This window comes from Apteryx mantelli, chromosome 8 (assembly GCF_036417845.1).
Source record: "Apteryx mantelli isolate bAptMan1 chromosome 8, bAptMan1.hap1, whole genome shotgun sequence".
NCBI lineage: Eukaryota > Metazoa > Chordata > Aves > Apterygiformes > Apterygidae > Apteryx > Apteryx mantelli.
This window is the reverse complement of record NC_089985.1, coordinates 37158156-37176647: the sequence shown is the minus strand read 5'-3', so window position 1 is coordinate 37176647 and position 18492 is coordinate 37158156. Positions and strand designations below refer to the sequence as shown.

Sequence of the window (18492 nt, the reverse complement as noted above, 5' to 3'; positions counted from 1 at the left end):
GGTTGCGGCAGCCTCGTCTGCACGAGGGCCGCGGCTGCAGGGCGCCGGAGCAGATCTATTGTTCGCACCTGGTCTATTGTTCTGGAAGGGGCAGGCGGCAGCTTTAGCCGCAGTGCGTGGGGACGGGATGGGGCACGGCAGCCGCCGCCGGCAGGTCCCCCCGGCATCCTCCAGCCCCGAGCGGGGCTGCCCGGCGCCGGGTCCCCGCCGAGCCTGCGTGCACGCCCGGCCCCGGCCCCTTTAGCCTCACTTTGCTCTGGACTTTCCACATTCTTGGCTGCAAATTTCCCGGGCTGGGTTTCTGTCTGAAGGTGACTTCTCTTTTTGCTCAGCCTTTCGGAGCAGCGGGGCTGGGGGGGGTCGGGTGGAGGAGCCCAGAGCAGGGGGAGGGGAGAGCCGGCAGCGCTTTGCAAACGGTCCCACGGGAGGAAAAAAGAAAAGGGAAGGTTGGATAGAAACCTGCCCCGCGAAGGCACCCGCCTCCTGGCCGTAGCGGCCGGCCGGGCTCGGCGAGGCGCCTGCGGAGAGGCGCGGGAAGCCGGGATGCCCCGCTCTCCGTTAGCACGTCCTTCACGTGAAAGCTTGTGAAAGCGCATTACGCGCGGAGGCGAGACGGATGGAGCAGCGCGCCGGAGTGCTGGGTCAGCAGCTCGCGCCGGCTCGGCGGGAGCGCGGGGCCCTGCGACGCGGCAGGCAAAACCGCGCTCGCAGCCGTAAAGGTGAGAAACGCAGCTCCCCGCTCTGAAGGTCGGCGAAGGAGTCACGGCATCTTCGTACAACAGAGTTACGGCGAAAGCCGGGCGTTTCACGAGAAAACACGGGTTTCGGCTCGCTTTGTCGCTTTGAGTTTCAATCTGCCACCGGACGAGCCCGATCCTCGCAGCGTCGTGCGTCAAGCGGGATCAATAACTCCCAGCCAGGTCTGCTCCTGCTGCCGCCGGGGAAAGTGCGGCGGCCCCACGGAGCCGGGCGCGGGAGCAGGGCGAGAGCGAGGCCTCTGGTTTCGAAACCCTGGAAGAGGCTGCAGGAGTGAGTTTCCCGGAGGTTTCTGCCCGGGAAGCCTCTCCAGGGCGGCCTCCGCCATCGGGGGACCGGGCAGGCAAGCGGCGTCTGCCGTCACCCTGCGACGAGGAGAGAGCATTAATTAGACGGCGTTGATGGGATCAGCCGAGACCTCCTTCGGCCGAAGACCTGCCCCACGCGACGCATCGGGGCTCTCGCAGCCGCTCTTCCTGCAAAACAAGCTCTTTCCTTGGCCAAAGCAGCCGGGTCGGCCTGTCCCAGCCTCCTTCAGGACGAGGAGCCCCAAAAACGCACCCAGCTTTGTACCTGCTGCCGTCCTCCTCGCCTGCACGGCTTGGACAAGGAGGGAAGAGACACCGGGAACGGGGAAGCGCCCATTGCTTGCAGCAACTTTTTGCATAAAATAAAGCTTTAGGAAGACGAGGGTCGTTTGGAGAAGAAATGCTGCGCGGACACGTACGTACCGCCGCGGTGCCTGCGGCGGTGGGATTTGCAGCTCCAGGCCTGGGCATCCCTCTGCCCACCCTGACGTCCCTCAGCCGGGGACGGAGGACCTGGCAAGTGCTGCGTGCGCGGCCCCGGCTCCGCTGGGTGCCCGGGGAGGGCGGCTGCTCCGAAACGCAGAGGTCACCCCCGTCCGGCGCGGAGAAACAGCCCAGGAAAGCAGAGCTCCGGACTACGACTCTCCTTAAGAAAAAGCCTCCTTTCGGCCAAAGGAGCCCAGGAAGGGGCGGTGAGCCCGTCGCGCCGTCAGCACGATTTATCAGGCGGCGACACATGGAAGCGCCCGGAGATAAGTGACTCAGCCCCCAGATGGACAGGGAGCGATACGACCCGAAGTTTCTGCCCTCGGCACCCGCCAGCTCGCCCGGGCCCCCGGCACGCGCGATCCGCCCCGGGGCCGCCGCAAAGCCGGGGACGAGACGTCCTCCAGCTCGGCTCGCCGCTCGCCGGGCACGGGAGCCCCGCGGAGCCGCCGCTCCCCCGGCGTGCGGGCGCTTTCTTTTTACGATTGCTGAGGAAAACAAGCAAACGAGCGTTGCAGCCTCGCACGGAGGAGGAAGCCCCCGGGACGGACGCGGAGGCCGCCCGGCGCACGCGGGTGCGGAGCGCGAGCGCTCTGCATTCGCGGCCCGTCTGTTTTGCGGTAGCCTCCCCGCGACGTTCCCACGCAGGCGAGCCCAAGCTCGCACGGCTAATGAAATGGGTTAAAGGAGGCAGGAGGAGGGAGAGGAGAGGAGCCAGCAGCCGGCGGTAAATCAGGGAAAGAGCAGGGTTACTTTAAATTCAAGGACTCGGCGGCGGGACGAGTTTGGTTTATGCCGAGCGGCGCCGGGTTTAAAGGCTGAGACGCGGCCCGGGAAGCCAGAAACGTGGCTCGGCTCAGCTCCCGACCTGTTGGCGCCCGCGGGTCCGTCACCCCCGGCCTGCTGCCTTCCGTCCCCTGCTCCGTCCCGCTCCGCGGCAGCAGGAAGGCGCCACCGGCCGCCAGCCTCCGAGGACGCGGCCACCGCCGCCCCGGACGCTGCAACGCCCGGACCTTTGGCACAGGTTGAGAGGCGGTCCGGACCCGCTAATTAAATCCCGCTCTGCTTAATCAGAGCCATCGAACGCCAGTCAGAAGAAATTAATCCCCCGTTTTATTAGCTGCCGTTCGAAGCCACATTTGGCACCTCGTCCTGGTTCTCGTCTCCTTCTGGGGAAGGAAGAAGGACATATGCGGGAAGAGCGAGGGCGCAGCAGATGGCCGCGGGGATGATTCAGGGGCTGGAGGAACGAGCGGCGGCGCGAGCGGCGCTCCGAGGGGAAGAGCCGCCTCTTCCCGCGGAGGAAGAGCCCGCGGGCCGGGCAGGCACCCCGCAACACCCGCCTTCCTCCGCACGGCACGCCGACGGCTCCGCACGGCGGGTGCCGCTGCGATTAAAACGCGCGCCGCGGCCGCTTTCCCAGCTCGGTCCGCGGGCGGCACCTTTCCGCGGGAAGCCGGGTTAGGCTCGCTCTTTCCAGAGAGGCTCTCGGGCTACTTCAAGTTTGGGGGATTTTTTCCGTTTTTTTTTTTTTGACCTACCACATTGCAAAGAGGTTTTTTGTTTGTTTGTTTGTTTGTTTGTTTGTTTTGGACACTGCTCGAGGGCGAGCCCGGCTGGGGCAGGCCCCCAGGGCGCGTTCCCGGTGGAGCTCCGATGCCGGCCGCTTCCCAGCGCTGCCGCCTGCCCTGCGTGGGTGCACGGACACATCCGAGCCCTTGCGCGGCATCGGGCTCAAATGCCCAGATTTTAACGATTTGTGTTGTTTACAGGTTAAACAAGCGCTTCCCAGCCCTGCCGGGGTTTTCCGGCGAGGTGTTTCGGAAGGGCGAAGCCAGGGCTGGGCTCTTCCCAGCTGGTGTTTTCCGTGCGGATCCAACACCTGTTCCCGCGGAAACCGCAGGCGGAAGCTGGTGGCGGAGCCCCGAGTCCCCCTAATTTTGCGCCACCAGCTCTAGCTCCCCGTTTTTGCCCGGGTTTCCGCAGAAACGGCCGTCGGGAGGGTGCGGAGCGGGCGAGGGCGGGAAGGCGGCGCAGGAGGGGCGTCGGGGCGCGGGGCCTCGCGCCTCGGGCTCCCGCCTCGTTAGCGGGGCCTCGTCAGGAGCACGAGGGCACGACACGGGACAGGGACGGGGCCGGGCACCGTGGCCCCCGCGCCGCGACGTCACCGCGCCTCGCGCCCGTCCCCCCGGCAACGGGCTGATGTGGCGGCCGGGGGGTGGGGGTGCACCCGGGGGCTGCGCTGAAGTTTTGCCCCGCGCAGAAGAAGCTTCGCTGGGGATTAGAGAAAAAAAACCATTTATTTTTATTGTTTTTTATTAAAAAAGAAGGCGGAGGTGCGAGGAAGCAGAGCTCCAGGCCGGCGGGCGGTGGCTGGGGAGGGAGGGAGGGCGGCCGCCCCCCCCGCCCGCGGGCGGCAGTCCCGAGGCCGCGCCGCCCCGGGGGCGACCCCACGCGCGGGGCGGCCCCACGCGCGCACACGCCGCGCCGCACACTCGCACGCAGCCGCTCGGGCGGGCGGTTTCAAGGCCCCCCCCCCGCGGGCTGTGCGCGCGGCGGCGGCCAATCCGCGCGCGCCCGGCCCCGCCGGCTCGGCGCGCTTAAAGGGCCAGCGCCGCGCGTTTAAAGGGAAAGGGGCGCCGCGGCTGGAGCGGCGCCGCGCTCCGCCCCTCCGCGCCGCGGCTGAAACCCTCGCGGCCCCGGGGAGGGAGAAGCGGGGGGGACCGCGCCGGGGCAGCAGGGCCGCGCCGGCCCCCGCGGGCGGAGCGCCCCGCAGGCGGCGGCGGCGGCGGCGGCGCGGCGCCACCTTAAGGGTGGGCGTGGCGCGGCGCGGCCCCGCCCCCGCGCGGCGGCGGTTGGCCGGGGCGCGCGCCCGTCGCGGCGCGGCGCCGCCCGCCGCGCTCGGTGCCCAGTGCAGCCACGTTCGGTTGAGCGGGGAGCAGCAGCCGCGGCGGCGGCGGCGTAGCGCGAGCGGCGGCGGCGGCGGGAGCCGGGGCGGGCGGCGGCGGCGGTGGGGCGGCCATGGGGGCGCGGCGGGGGCCGGCGCTCTGACAGCCCCCGGCGCTCCGAGGCGGGCGGGCGGCGGCGCCCGCGGGACGCGGCGGCACCGGGCAGCGCGCGGCGGCGGAGCAGCAGCAGCAGCAGCAGCCTCCTACGAGCGGCGGCGGCGGCGCCCCCTCCGCGCGGACCATGTTCGCCAAAGGCAAAGGCTCGGCCGTGCCCTCGGACGGGCAGGCGCGGGAGAAGTAAGCGCGGGCGGCCGGCGGGCGGGCGGGCGGGGGGGGGTCGGCGGGCGCTGCCCTCCGCGGCGCCGGGCCGGGCCGGGCGGGGGGACGGGGCACCGGGGGCGGCTCGGCTCGGCTCGGCGCGGCCCGGCCGCCCCCCGCAGCGCGCCCCTCGGCTCTTGCAGGCTGGCGCTGTACGTCTACGAGTACCTGCTGCACGTCGGCGCCCAGAAGTCGGCGCAGACCTTCCTGTCAGAGGTGAGCGCTGCCCCGCCGCCCCCCGCGCCCTTTGTGCTCCCGCCGCCCGGCCTCCATTTTGTGCGGGCGCCGGCGGGGGTCGCGCGTGGGGCCCCCGCCCACTCGTGCCCTCTCGCCCGCAGATCCGGTGGGAGAAGAACATCACGCTGGGCGAGCCCCCCGGCTTCCTGCACTCCTGGTGGTGGTAAGTGCGCTCCGCTCCCCCTCGCCCACGCGGGGCCGTTCCCACGCCGCGGGGTGGGGAGGGGGGTGTCCCGCGGGTTGGGGGGGGGGGATGCAGAGCCGTCCCGCGCCCCGCCGCGGGTCCCCACGGAGTTGGTGCTCCGCTCGCCCGGCGAGGGAAGAGCGGGTGCCGAGGTGCGTCCGAGTCCCGTCGCCAAAGTTGGGGCGACCCGGAGCCGGGAGCCGGCAGAGGAGCAGACCGGACCTGGCTCCGCGGTGTGGGATGCGCACGGCGTCGGCCGGCGTAGGCAGCCCGGCTCCTGGCCTCGGCCTGCGGGTTGGCTAGCGAAGTGAGCAAAGCAGCGGGATCGGGGGAATTATAGCGGGGAATCGGGGCTTGTGTCGCTCGGCGTGTAGGGATTAGCGGGAGGAGATAGGAGACAAGCAGCCTGCTCTGTCTTCCTTTCGGGAGTTTGCAAGGAAATGGAAACAGCCCTTTTTTGGGGCTGAAACACCCAGTTACATGCCTGCCAGGCTCGACGCTCCAGGCTCTGCTGGCCCAGCTGGGCCGGCACTAGCCACGTCGATGCCGCCCTGGCCGTAGGCACTGCAGGACCAGGGCCGCTCTGGCCCGCGTTGCCCACGGTGGCACTTGGTCCTTGCTCGCACCAGCACGGTGCCGCGTGCCCCCACGCGAACGTGGCGCCTCTCGCAGGCGGCGGCTGGAGTCTCGGCTGGCGGCGAGCGGCTTCATGCCGCCGTGCAACTGGTGCTCGTGAAAAATGAGGAATCCGCAAGAAACAGTGAGTCAGCACCCGCGCGGTGGGGTAGGCGCCCTGTGCCATGGCGAGGGAGTAACGCGGGGCTGAGCGGGTCTGCGGGGCTGGAGCCCAAGGCGAGGAGTCGTGCGCTTAATCGCCGCAGGGGAGTTGCCAGCTCCTTTAGTCTTGCTTGCAGCCCTGCTCCAGAGGAGCGTCGAGGAGAAATTTCCATGGTGGAGTTGCTGCTGTCCCTATGGGAATACTTCAGGAGCGGGAGGGAAGTTGCTGTATGCAAGGACCTGATCGGCCTTACGAAAGGCTTCCAAAACTTTGAGCGTTCAGGAGGGAGAAAGGTTTGAGACTAGCCTGTCCTTTGCCAGGAAGCTGGAGTAGGTGGCTGAAGAAACCAACTTTGGGTTGGCATATTTGCGTGCTTGGGAACCTTAGGGGGAACACATCATAAGATGTCAGTGTTGATATGCGCTTATGTTAAGGTTTTAGAAGTTCCTGAATTACTACTCTCTGGTTCACATCGCCAGCTCGCTGTAATTGTTACCCACGCGTTAAATGCTAGTTTTAGCTCTTAAAATGCTCAACATCACCTGTCTTGAAATGTCTTTATTGGCGCTGCCGCCAGAAGGTCTGAATGGAAATGAAATTGGATGCACAGTCCTGACAGACTTTTAGATTTCCTCCTCAACCACAGACCAAATGAGGTGGAAAGTTGCTCACCTTTAATGAACCGGTGGCGTAGTCTGAACTCTGCTATTGTATGTTGTGCTGTTAAGTATGCAAGTAATAATTAGTAACTGGATCCTGTTTTACTTTTTCTGCCATGCAGCGTATTTTGGGACCTTTACTGTGCAGCTCCTGAAAGGCGAGATACTTGTGAACATTCAAGTGAAGCAAAAGCCTTTCATGACTATGTGAGTAACAAGTTTTTAATCCTTACGGTAATTATAGAGTTGGGTAGCTCAGACTTCTTCAGCACACCAAGAGCAAATGTAACCAACTGGCAAAAGCGTTTTTTTTTTAACCAACGATGTTCTGATTTGGCTGAACAGTATTTCATAATGTTGCAATTATGTAAATTAACTGAGATACTTATCTTAAGTACTTAAAGGCATTCAGACTACTGGTAGAATTAAGCAGTTTTGCATAGCAATGGACAACAAAGCGTTTACTATGACTGCTGTAGAGGATCAATGGTGATATATTTCATGCTGAGGACATCTCACTGACAAGTGCTGTTGTTGTGTGGGCAGGCATGGGGTGGAATTGGGAGGAGGGGGGAATTCTCCAAAATGTAATTTCTTTAGCCTCTGAAAACCTTGCTGTTCTTAGCAAGGCTTGGGGTTTCTTTGGTTGTCTGAGAATCTTCTCTCAAAAAACTCTGTGAAGGTGTTAATTAAACAAAGATGATGTTGCAGACCTCCCCTGCTCCCCCCTTGGTTGACGGTGTGTGTTTTGTCTATCAGTATCGCGGGCTTTTTGTCCGTGCACAAAATGGAGCAAAATGGTTTGAGTTCCCGTGTGATGAGAAGTCACAGCTGTGATGTTGCTTGATCCGTCTTGTGATGACCTGAACGTCAGTGGGGACACTGCTCCCAGCCTTTGCACAAGGCTGTTTGCATGGTGTGAGTGTGAGCAAACCTAGAAGTGCTGCAGCCTGCTGGGCTCTGGCACGGTGGCTCCATGGACCTTGCTCTGCTAGCAGGTCTGAGCGTGCAGGTCCCCAGGTGTTTGGTCAAAGCAGGCCGTGGGTTTTCTTCTGCAGATGTGTTTGGGTAACCCAAAAGATGTTCTCTTCTTGGGTAGGACAGCTGAGCCTGCGGGGCTGAGGTGCTGTGGTCCTCTTGGCAGGCAGGGCTTTCTAGAAGGAGTCCTCTTCAGTAAGTACTGCTTTTCCTGCGGGTATGAGACTTGTTGGTGCTGGATCTGGTGGGAGAAGGGTGGGCTGCCCACTCCTGTCCTGCTGAAGTTGCTCAGATCTGCAGTGTCGATCTGCATCGAGAGGAATTTGAATCAAAGGATTAGTCACCTGGCTGTGGACTTGGACTGTAGTCAAGTAAGTTAAACTGTGTAGCAGGAGCTGTTTTTGTCTGTTCCTGGGAGCCTGTGGTGTGGAAACCATTTTTCCTCTCTTCCCAAGTTACTAGTTGCCTCAACATGCCTGCGTTTAGCTGCTCAGAAGATGTGCGAGGGTTTGTCTGAAAGCAACGCTGCGTGAGTGTCTTGGAGACCTCCAAGATGCTCGAGCTCGCTGGTTGCGTGTTGCTGGGAGAGCAAAACGAGAGTGTGCCTGGGATATCAACAGCGAAGGGCTGTTTGAAAGTCTTTGCTGTGGATGTGTAAACACAGGTGTCTCTGCTGAGCCGGCCTGTGTTTTCTACAGGTACTAAAAAGAAGCATCCTTTTTGAAAAAGTGTTTGGGACATAGAGGTGTAACTACTTCCACGTTGAGATACTGCAATAGAAAGCTGCCTAGTTGTCCCCGTGAAAACACCCGGGGAAGCGGTTTGCTCTGGTTTGTTGGATCTGCACCTTTCCAGGTTGGATGTCCCTTCCTCGTGGCCGTTCCACGTCGTTCAGTTTCCATCTCTGTTGTAAATCTTTTGTGTGGCTTTTTGGAGTATGTCGAGTTAAAATTTTGAACTCCTGAGCTGAGGGTTAGAGAGAGCTGACAGTTTGCCAGCAAATCTGTCGATGCCGAGGCTTGCAGTTCCAGCCTCTGCTCGAGACAGACTGCCGCTCTGTCCTGGTCACTCCTCAAGCATTGCTTAAGTAATCCTGGCTTTATTCGAGGCTAGTTGGGACAGAAGGCCCAGCGGGAGCGGGGGAAAAGGTAGATCTTAGGGCAGCAAAGCCACAGGTAAAGTGACATTAGCAACCAAGACATAGTAATATGCTACGTTCACAGCAGCCTTCTAATCATGTCTGAGGATTTAGTGTATTTAGAGAGATTAATCTTTTTTAGCTTGGTAATAATTCTAACAATAGGCATGAGTGCATTAGATGATTCGCATAAACTTCTTTAATACACGTTGCTTTAAGCTTACAGTAAATAGACACAATCCTGATTGTTTTTAATTCTCAGTGTAATACAGTTTTGTAACAGCCCTAAATGCTTTACCTTTTCAGTTTTATTATGAAGACTCCTAAGAAGATTTTCATTCCTCCCATGCCTCCTCCCTCTGCTTCATTACACTGGTTTTATTTCTATAGGCCTGTTGTTGGCCTTAAAATGGTTGGTTATGTTTCTTCTCCGTGGCACGGCTGATTGCAGATGCTTACGGCTCCTTTCCTCTTTGAGAATCAGTGTTTTCCCAGCAAGGAGTATGAAGTGTACTTTACAGGGCGAGGGAACTACTTGTATAAAACTTAAATATTGACCAAAGACAGGAACCAAATGATAAACTTTTTGTGTGAATAGCACCTTGTTTCTCTCACGTGCAGGTACGCAGTTTGTGGTTCCTGCGTGTGCATTGAGAACGCAAGCGCGTGCAGTGCGCTTGGGCGAGGCGGGGGGGCGGCTCGGGACATCAGGCTCTTCCCAGATCACAGGGCTGAAGCAGTCTCGTGTTGGCGCGCGTGTTTTCCATTGGCGTCGTGCTCTGGCATGATGCAAGCTCCAGTCGTCTTGCCGGGACCAGGGAAAGAAGCAGGCGAGCTGGTATCGGCATGCGCGGGGGTGAGCGCGGAGCTCGGCTGCCAGCATTACCGACAGGCACCAAAGTCTAAATGCAGATTTTTATCGCCTTTCTGATCTTTTAAATAATGATTCCAAGGCAGAACGTCTGGCCCTGAAGTGGGAGAGGGAGGTGGAAGTGCAGAGAAGCGTCTATAAATCTTGCTGCTCGGTGGCCTGAGGCGGGAGCTCTGTTCTTTGTCTCTTGGGTGGGAAGGGGCCGGGAGGTACCATCCTGGCACTGCTGGAAGAGCAGCCCTCTTCGGACCTCGAGCGAAAGATGGGAATTCATTCGAGCACGGGTTTCCGAGCAGCAAAGAGGCTCCTTGGGTTACAATTGGGAATTGCATAGGGTGGGGCTTAAAAGGGGATTTGGGGAAGAATGCACCAGATGGGGGTGGGGGAAGCATATTAACAACTGCTGTTCCTGTGCTGCACAAGCCAAACCCCAAAACACAGCAACAGAAACATGCAACAGCTAAAACTCATGTGAGGCCTCCTGCAAGCCCTGAACTGGGTGGACCAGTGAGTAATTTCATATGTTGGTTGTGGTTAAAAATATCCCAATATAGATAGGCCTTGCCCCAGATTGTAGAGCATCATATTTAAACTTCACCAATTATAGAACAGGCTGTGCAGAGGTTGCCCGTGTTTGCCTAAAATAAGGTGTTTATTTACCATTAGACTATGTATTTACTGTGCCACTCTGAGCACAAAATAGCGGCGTACTGTAATTCTCTAACTGCGTGTAACAGAGCATTGTAAAATGGGCAGCCCTGGACGCGCCTGGGAGCTAGCGCGGAGATCGCGGGTGAGTTGGGAGAGATTGGCAAGCTGCCTCTCCGTGCCGCTCTCCCATCGCCGACGCTGGAGGTGCGCTCGCTCGGGTGCGTGAGGAGATGCAGCTCTAAGATCCGCCGGCTTAAGGAACACACGCTTTGGAGTAAGAGCAGTGTGCTTCATTAGCAGAGTGTTAACTGTGGGATTTGCATGCTGTGTAATTTCCATTTCATTTCCCAGTATAACTATATGAAAACTATTAGGAGCAGCAGGACAAATTACCAATTTCCCCCTCCAGTTTTTAATTTTTACCTCTTTGCCAAAAAAAAAAGAAAATCACACTTTTTTGGGGGGGAGACCTCCTTAACTGACACAGACCCTTGTCATGGTAGAGGGATGTAGTTTTTTCATCTTTCCTCTGAGGTTTTTCTCTGAAGCTGGGACAAAAGCTGCTGGGATTCTGTATAAATGCACTTCTTGGGAAAGTCATATAGAAAGCAGGGACTTTATTTTGTACGGACTGGAGAAATACTCTCCCTTTTTTCTTTTTTGCCAGTGTGTATACGAACCTGGCTGTTAATGCAACTTAACAAATCGTGCTGGTTTGTAGTTTCATTAGTCAGCCTTTTCCACCACCTGTACGAGGATAGTTTATCCAGAAGTTAAAAGCACTATTACATGCATTTAAAGACACACGTATTGATCTCCAGTTGACTTCTAAAACTTGACCCATCTGACAAACTTCGTGCTTGAGCCATAGCAATTGATTTGGGTTTTTTTGCTTTATTTGGAATCTCATCCAGTTGGACGGGTTTCTGTTTTGGTCTTCAGTCATTTGAGATTGCGAAAATACCCAGGCTGTTGGGGAGAGGAGAAAGGGAATACCCCGGGTCTGCCTCTTTCCACTCGCCCTGTCTTTCTGCTAGAAAACGTTACCTCTCAGGAGACTGCTGCAGTTGGCACGGCCGCCCGCGTCTCTGTGCCGGGCAAAGCCCCTCGGTGAGTGCACTCGTGTTACGGTGTGGTGTGCTGCCAGACGCGCTTGTCGCAGGTTTCATTGTGTCTCTTCTGAGCCGGTGAGCTACAAAGGGATTGTATGGCATGACAGGGAATTTCAACCAGCGCGTTATCTCAGAATTGGCCGATTGATGGTTGCAGTTCAGCATTTCAACATTGTGAAAGCCAATACAATTTGAGTTAGCGGTGATGACTGCCAGTTTAAATACCGCAGTGAATTTCTGTCAAATAGCTAATACATAGAAAGGGGAATTGCAGAAAACTTGATCACCAGAACCACTTCAGTCGATTTTGGCCTCGAGCTACAGAAAATGAACTTAAATCTAGTTGACTGTTGCTACATACTTTTTGTGGTATTACTCTGCCTGCACGGCCAACTTAGAGTATAACTTGAAGGAGAGAAAAATCAGAAGAGTGTTCGGCTGCTTGAGACTTTTACTTCCTCCTTTCTCTCCTCTGCTCCACCCAAACCCCCAAGAAAAACCCAGACTTAGGAGCATTTGAAACGGTGTTTTCCTTGCAGTGGAAGATTTACAGAGTAGCGGCTTAAACTCACTGTTAAGCATACTATGTGTGTGTTAGAGCGACGCATTGATTTTCTTTCTGACTTCAGAAAAGTGATCTAGTTCATCCTGCTTAACTTCCTTCTGGAAGGATGCTCAGCTGAAGCAGGGGTGGTTGCCACTAGAAAGACTGTGATTAGTCGCAGGAAAGATGGTGCGGTTGGTGCTTGTGCCTGCTACCTGCGTCTGGTTGGGGGAGAACCGGAGTTCCTTCTTTTTCCCCAACACCTAAAACTTTCCCTTGGATTCGGCTCTGAACAAGTGGATTTCTAAAGTCACTGAAGCTAGATGAAAATAGCAGCTGTGGTCTGTGTTCTCTGAAACGCTGGGATTGCTGGCATTAGTGCTCATGACTTTGCTCCGTGGGGAATGAGGTGTAAGCCACAGTGGGAAGATGACCAGCGAGTTTGGAAGGATTTTGCTCTGTTGGTTGTATAGGCTGGAGATATCGTCCAGACGCCGAGTTATGAACCCTAAAACTTGCTATTTCCTCAGTTGTAAATACTCTTCTGCGTCAGATCTTGCCCTCCTAGGCAGACTGTGGAGGCAGTATGTAGGAAATAGTCTTTTCCTCACAAGAAAGCAGTTGCTCACTAACCCATCTCTGCCCTTCGCACCCTTGTGTCCTTAGTTTCCGCCAAGGAGGAGATCCCAGCCAGCTGAGGAACAAGTGCGTGTCGTTCCCGTGGCTGTGCATTAGCATCCCCGATCTGTAGGAAAAGATCTTACTGTTACAAAAGACTCTTCTGTTTCACGTGCTGAACAATTTAATTATCGCAGCTGCAAACTCGTGGTGGTGAGCGGCACGAAGCTGAGCTCTGTGCAGCTTCATTGCGACATGGCGCACCTTTGGCAGGTGAGGTCACCAGGTGCAGGTGTTGTGCAGGACTCCTCACGGGGGCTGATGCCCCTCATAAATGAGGGGTGAGTGGTTCTGCACGACTCTCGACTCTCCCAGGCCAGGGCGCCTCGCCGCTCCAGCATCGCCGCAGGCTGCAAGGCCGTCGCTCCAAGCACCTGCGGCTTCTCGGTTGCATGGGGGGCGTTGGACCAGCATCACATATGGGTATCGCATGGTGGGTATCTCCACCCTGCTGGGGAGTGGTCAGTGGTGTGCTTTTTGGAGCCACTTTATTATAGCTGGGGTGACTTGGAGAGCTGGCTCTGGGCGCCCGATTTGGGGCAACGTGGGGGCGCCCGCCGGGAACCGCTTTGCGCAGAAGCGCGATCCCCGGGAGCTGTAGCTGCGCCCTTGAGGGTTGCTGGCACTGCGGTGCCTGAGCACCCCGCTGCTGGGAGCCGGCCCTGGCCCGCTTCCCCGGCGCCCGCGGGGCTTGGCTACCGCCACGCGTGCTCCCGTGCCTGCTGGTTTCTGCCTTGAGACTAAGGTCTGTCTGGGCTGTGTCCAGATCTGGTCCGTGGGGACAGAGTTCCCCGAGAGAGGAATTCCCTTCAGGAGTGGCAGGTTGCCAGGAACAGCTGCAAAACTCCAAATTACTTGAAGGGGGGGGAAAATTTAAAAAAAGCAAAATGAAACAACCCCCCCAGAAATTCCATTGCCTGGCAGCACGCTGGCTTCAGCCTTCGCTCCTTGTTTAGGGTCGGTTACACAGGGGTGAAGGAAGGGTCTCTCCTGGCGGGAGACGGCTCTGTGTGCCGCAGAGGTCGCCAACGGACCCTGTCCTTCGTAGGCTTTCTTGGCTTTCCTGCCAACCCCGACCATCACCACCGAGGCTCACTTCTTTTTAGTAAGCTAAAGTTGGTAGGGGACCAGTGGGGCTGGTTTGCCCATGCTGTGTGGAAGCAAAAGCGTCCCTTTAAAACACTTGTACTCCAGCTCTGCTCAAAGTTGGCTTTTTTAGTGGTGTTGGCTGGTGTTGCAGAGAAGCCTCCACTTCTGCAGTTTTACTGTTTCCGAGCCCTGATGCGCTCAGATGGAGGGCTGTTCAGCGGCGAAGGAGCCGCAAAAATCCGCAGTTTTAGAGCAATACCTTCCTGTAGTTGATATTGATGGAAAAGCCAACTGTGCTAAACTTGAGGTCAGAGCACGGAGCTTATGTCTTAGTCTTTGACTGGGGAGCCTAAATATTTATCCTGTTCTGTCCCTAATGAAAACAAATTGTCAACAGTTGTTCAGTAACTGACTAAATTAAAATCTGTAATTAGTCAATTAGATTAAAGAGTTGGCACAACCTGATTGTATCATGCTGGTTAGGTTATTAAGAGAAAGGGTGTGATTTTTAATTACTGAATGCTAATTTTGACAGTTTCAAATGGAAACAGACGTTTCCCCCCCTCTATTCTGAGTGCCTCTGTAAAAGTAAGGCACTGGAATGTATTTTATGTCAACAAATGGTGTGAAGATGCAAAGTTTCTCTGGTTTAAATCCACAAGGGATTCCTACTGAAAAGTGGGGGTGGAACGGGAAGAGAGGAAGTCGCCTTAAACAGTGTATTTTTTTAATTCTCTCTGACAATGGGAGGATAAATGGATTTTGTGCTGCAACTGGCAAACGAATGAGGCTCTGGAAGCGGCCCTTGTGAATGAGCCGGGGATCCTGCTGCTCGCCGCTCTCCCCCGCGCACGCACACGCCTTCGGGAGCCAACTGCTCGGCGGCGTCTGCCGCAGGTTTGCATCAAGCGTCCTCTCCGCGGAGCGGAGCGGGGCGAACCCGTCCCGTCGGGGGGCCGAGGCGGGACGCTCGAGGGGGCGGAAGGCGGCGGCGCTCGCTGCCCCTCTGCCCGGGCGTCGCGGCGGAGGGGATGCTGCCCGTCCTGTGGCAGCGGCGCTCGGCTGCAGGGCTCCGGCTCTCCCGTGTCGTCGCTTGCCGCGATCGCGTATAATCTGTGTCAGCTTTGCATGGGGGCAGCGGTTGTACCGTTCTTTATCTCCGTCTCCGCTTAAAGGCTGCTGGAGCCTGCCGTGAGCTAGCAGCGTGTAGCTCTGAACGGCGGTGGCGGAGAACTGAGTCTTTTCCCTTTGCGCCCCGCGGCGCCGCGAGAGGGGCCAGCTCGCGGCTGGCAGGCGAAGCCCTTTTGGGGGGGGTGGAGGAGGAGGAGGAGGAGGAGGCGGCAGGGCAGGGCAGGGAGGAGGCAGGCCCGCGCCGGCGGCCGAGCGCGGCCGCTTGTGCCGTGGAATCCCATTGTTTGCCCCGGAGACACGGCCACGTGCGGCTGCTCGGGGAGGCCGGGCGAGGGGACCCCTCCTCTCGCCCGCGCGCCCCCGGCCCCGCGAAGCCCTCCCCGCGCGAGGGGGCGAGGAGCAGCCGGAGACCCTGACAGATTTGTAGCTCCGGGTAAACACAAAGCTTGTAAACCTTCATTCATTTCCTTTCTGGGGTCCTTTCAGAGGAACAAAGAAAACGAAGGCGAGGGTGCGTGTGTGATTCGCAGATGAAGCCAAGGGATCTTGCTGATGCTGAGGAGCTCGGACGGCTCTTCAAAGCGTGTTGTGGGGCAGCAAGCGTGCGGGGAGGGGGCCCCGCCGCTCCTGGGGGACGGGGCTGGGAGAAAAGCCTCTCCATCTCTGCTCTGGTTGGCAATTGGAAGATTTGTTAGGTCAGTACAACATGTATTGGGTATGAGTGAGGCTTTCCTGTTCTCCTGATCATTTCCTTCCTTACCTTGGAAACTTGGATTTTCTCCTACCTTTTGTTCCATATTTTCTCTTTTAAAACGGTCTCTGAATCTATTGAAAACAGCTGCAAAAGCCAATCCTCGGAAGCTAAAGGAATACTCCAGCTTCTTTTTTTTTTTCTTTCTTTTTAATACTGCACATGCATGTGTTCACTGACTCTAGAAATGGCCCGTAAGGCAGAATCAAAAGTAACCTTGCAACAGAGGCCGAATTAAATGGCAACTGACTGCATGAAATTCTTGCTTATGTGGGGGGATGGTTTAGGAGGGAGCTGGGAGAGTTTCTGTAGCAGTGTTTTCTAATTTTTTTTTTATTATTATTTTTAAGACCGTTGTAAATAGAGGAGATTACAGACTGAGAGAAGAGTAATGCCCAAACTAGCTCACCTAGCCCAGCTTTTTGGGGACAGACAGCCTACCTCCGTGTCTCGCCTTGTTGTGCAACTAGCCGGCATCGATGCCCGCTCCCGGAGCGCCGGCTGGCAAACAGCGTCGGCCGCGCCGCGCTGCCGGCTGCCTCGCCAGGGCTGCGTCTCCGGAGAGCAGCAGCACCGGCTTCGTTTTGCTCTAACGTTTCCTGCTGCTCGCAGGGACATTGGAGCAGCGCGTGGGGGTTTTTTCTTTTCCTTTGAGCATCAGCTTTGGACACCTCTCCGGTGTGCATTATTTTATTGACCAATTACGGTAGGTTTGAGTGTGACTCAAATGCCAAACGGAGGGAGGGGAATTAGCAGTTTGTTAGCGGTTTGTCAGGAAAGCACATTACTGACTCTCTTCCTCTTCTGTGCTCCAAACTGCTGGTGCGAGAGCGCAGGAAGACGAGCGCTGCTGAGGCCGGGCGTTCGCCCATCCAGGCTGCGCGCTCCCCGGGGCGCACGCGATCCGGTTATGAGTGGCCGCCTTGCCCTGCGGCTGAAACTCCGACTTGAGGCTGAGACCTGCTCTCAGCTCTGACCTTGAGCGAGTCCCTTTATTTCTCAGCGCGTTCTCCCTCTGACTCGTTCTCACGTGTTACTTTGCAGGTCCCTGGGTTGGAAACCCTTTAGACGGAGCTGGGCCTGGCTGTCCAGCTGCAGGGCCACCGGGTGCTATCGGAACAATAAAAAAAATCCGCCTGTAACAAAGGAGGGAGGGAAGGGGTTGTGCCGGCACTCGCACTCAGCGTATGCGAGATCCACATGGTGCACAGTCTCCTTGGAACAAAAATGCTCGGTGGGGAGAAGAGACTGCGCCGTTGGTGGGAGACGCGGTGCCCTCAGAGAGTCTGGCTTCTAAAAAAAACCCAACCAGCAAACCCTGAAGAGACGGTGCTAATTGGATTTCGTGTTTCCAGGACATGCGGAAGGGGGAAGAGTTGGTGAATTGTCTGCTACTGTTTACTCTGGTGTCCAGGCTTTCACCCGTGTCTGCTGGGCGGCGTGCACCCGCCACGCGGGGCTGTCCCTGGCCGTGCAGGTGGGCTCCCGGGCGGCGCCGTTGCCCTCCCGTGTGCGGCCCCAGCCCCGTCCTGGCCCAGGCAGGGTTCGGATCAACCCTCCTGCCGGCTTTCCCGCAGCTCTTTTGGCAGAGCCGGCACGGAAACCTGCTAGCCAGGATCTGCACCAACAGGCACGGTGTGGGGCCGCGGGGCTTTGTGCAGGGCAGCCGCCTCGGCTGCAGAAATAACCCGTCCCAGCCCCAAAATGATTTCGGAGATCATCTGCTCGCTCCCCACCCCCAGCTCGCACACCTCCTCCCTCCCTCCCTTCCCCCCCCCCAGCGCCGGTTTTGCCAGCGTCTCATAACGAAAGGCTTGCGCGAGGCAGGGTTGGGGGCGGAAGGGGAGATAAGGAAATAGCAGTGCGAGCTGGCGGAGTGCAGCCCCGTGGCCCCAGCCCGAGGGGAGCAGGCGCTCTTCTGCCTTTAGACTGCAAGCGCTGCCGCCTTGGCTGCTCGCCGTGGGGGAAGGGAGCCGTGCTTGTACCCTGGTGACTTGATGAGAGGGAGGTTAGCAGCGGCTTCCAGTTTGAGCCCTGACACAGCGGCATGGGAGGAGCGAGAAGTAGCCGCGGCTCGCCGGATCCGGCACGCTCGGCGGCTCCGGCGCTTCCTGGGCTTTGTTAAACGCCTGCCCGGGCTTTGCCCCCCGCTCCAGGCCTACCCCGGGCTGGCCGTGGGGAGGAGGTGCGGGCCTCGCGGCCCTCGGGCCCCGGCTGCTCGGCCTGGGGGGCGGAAATGGCTCTTTCCTCTCCCCCCTCTGCAGAGCGCGGCCCCTTCTCTCCCTGCCTGCCTTGGAGAGAAAATGTCTCTTCTGCAAGTAAACAAATACCCTGTGCTTGGTGGGGATTTTTTCTTTCTTTTTTTCCTCTCTAAACGCCTGCTCGTGGCCACGAGCGTTGGTAAAGGGTCTGTCCACCGAAGGAATCGGTGCCAGGAGCTGGTTTCGGAGATCCGGCTGCCTTGTCAGAGGGGTTTCCAAAGCACAGGGTGGGTTTGCGCGTGGGCTTGGAGCCAGCGCTCCATTGCAGGGATTGTGGGTCGCGTCCAGCAGCGGGGACTGAGCTGGGCAGGCTGAGTGGGACGCGTGCCACCGCGGCCCTGCTGGTCACGGGGACCAGGCGCGTGCCCCATCCTGCCACCCCGTTGCGGAGGCAGGCTGTGGGGCATCCCGCTTTGCCCGCTGGGGCATGGGGATGGCCAGGGCGATGCCAGCCGGAGCAGATCCTGCACCCCCCAGCCTGCAGCGAGGCGTAAGGGCGCCCGGAGGGTGTTTAGGCCATGACTGGGGCATAAACGGGCACAGCTGCCCCGTGGGAAGGCCGGTTTTTCTCTGAGGCTCTTTTGTCTTCGGGTCCCTGCACGTAAAGATGGCTC

At 58.2% G+C, this 18492-nt stretch overlaps 1 protein-coding gene across 5 annotated transcripts in view; it reads left to right on the top strand.

The window, feature by feature from the left end:
• The first annotated feature begins 4673 nt into the window (after positions 1 to 4673).
• The window catches only part of SSBP3 (single stranded DNA binding protein 3), a 98122-nt gene continuing 84303 nt past the window's right edge, over positions 4674 to 18492 (top strand). For all 5 annotated transcript variants that reach the window (XM_067301290.1, XM_067301288.1, XM_067301289.1 and 2 more), the window contains exons 1-4: positions 4674 to 4795; positions 4960 to 5032; positions 5155 to 5216; positions 6797 to 6881. In XM_067301290.1, coding sequence (XP_067157391.1) covers positions 4740 to 4795; positions 4960 to 5032; positions 5155 to 5216; positions 6797 to 6881 — 276 coding nt within the window. In that variant the 5' untranslated portion in view covers positions 4674 to 4739. The remainder of the gene's footprint in view (positions 4796 to 4959; positions 5033 to 5154; positions 5217 to 6796; positions 6882 to 18492) is intronic.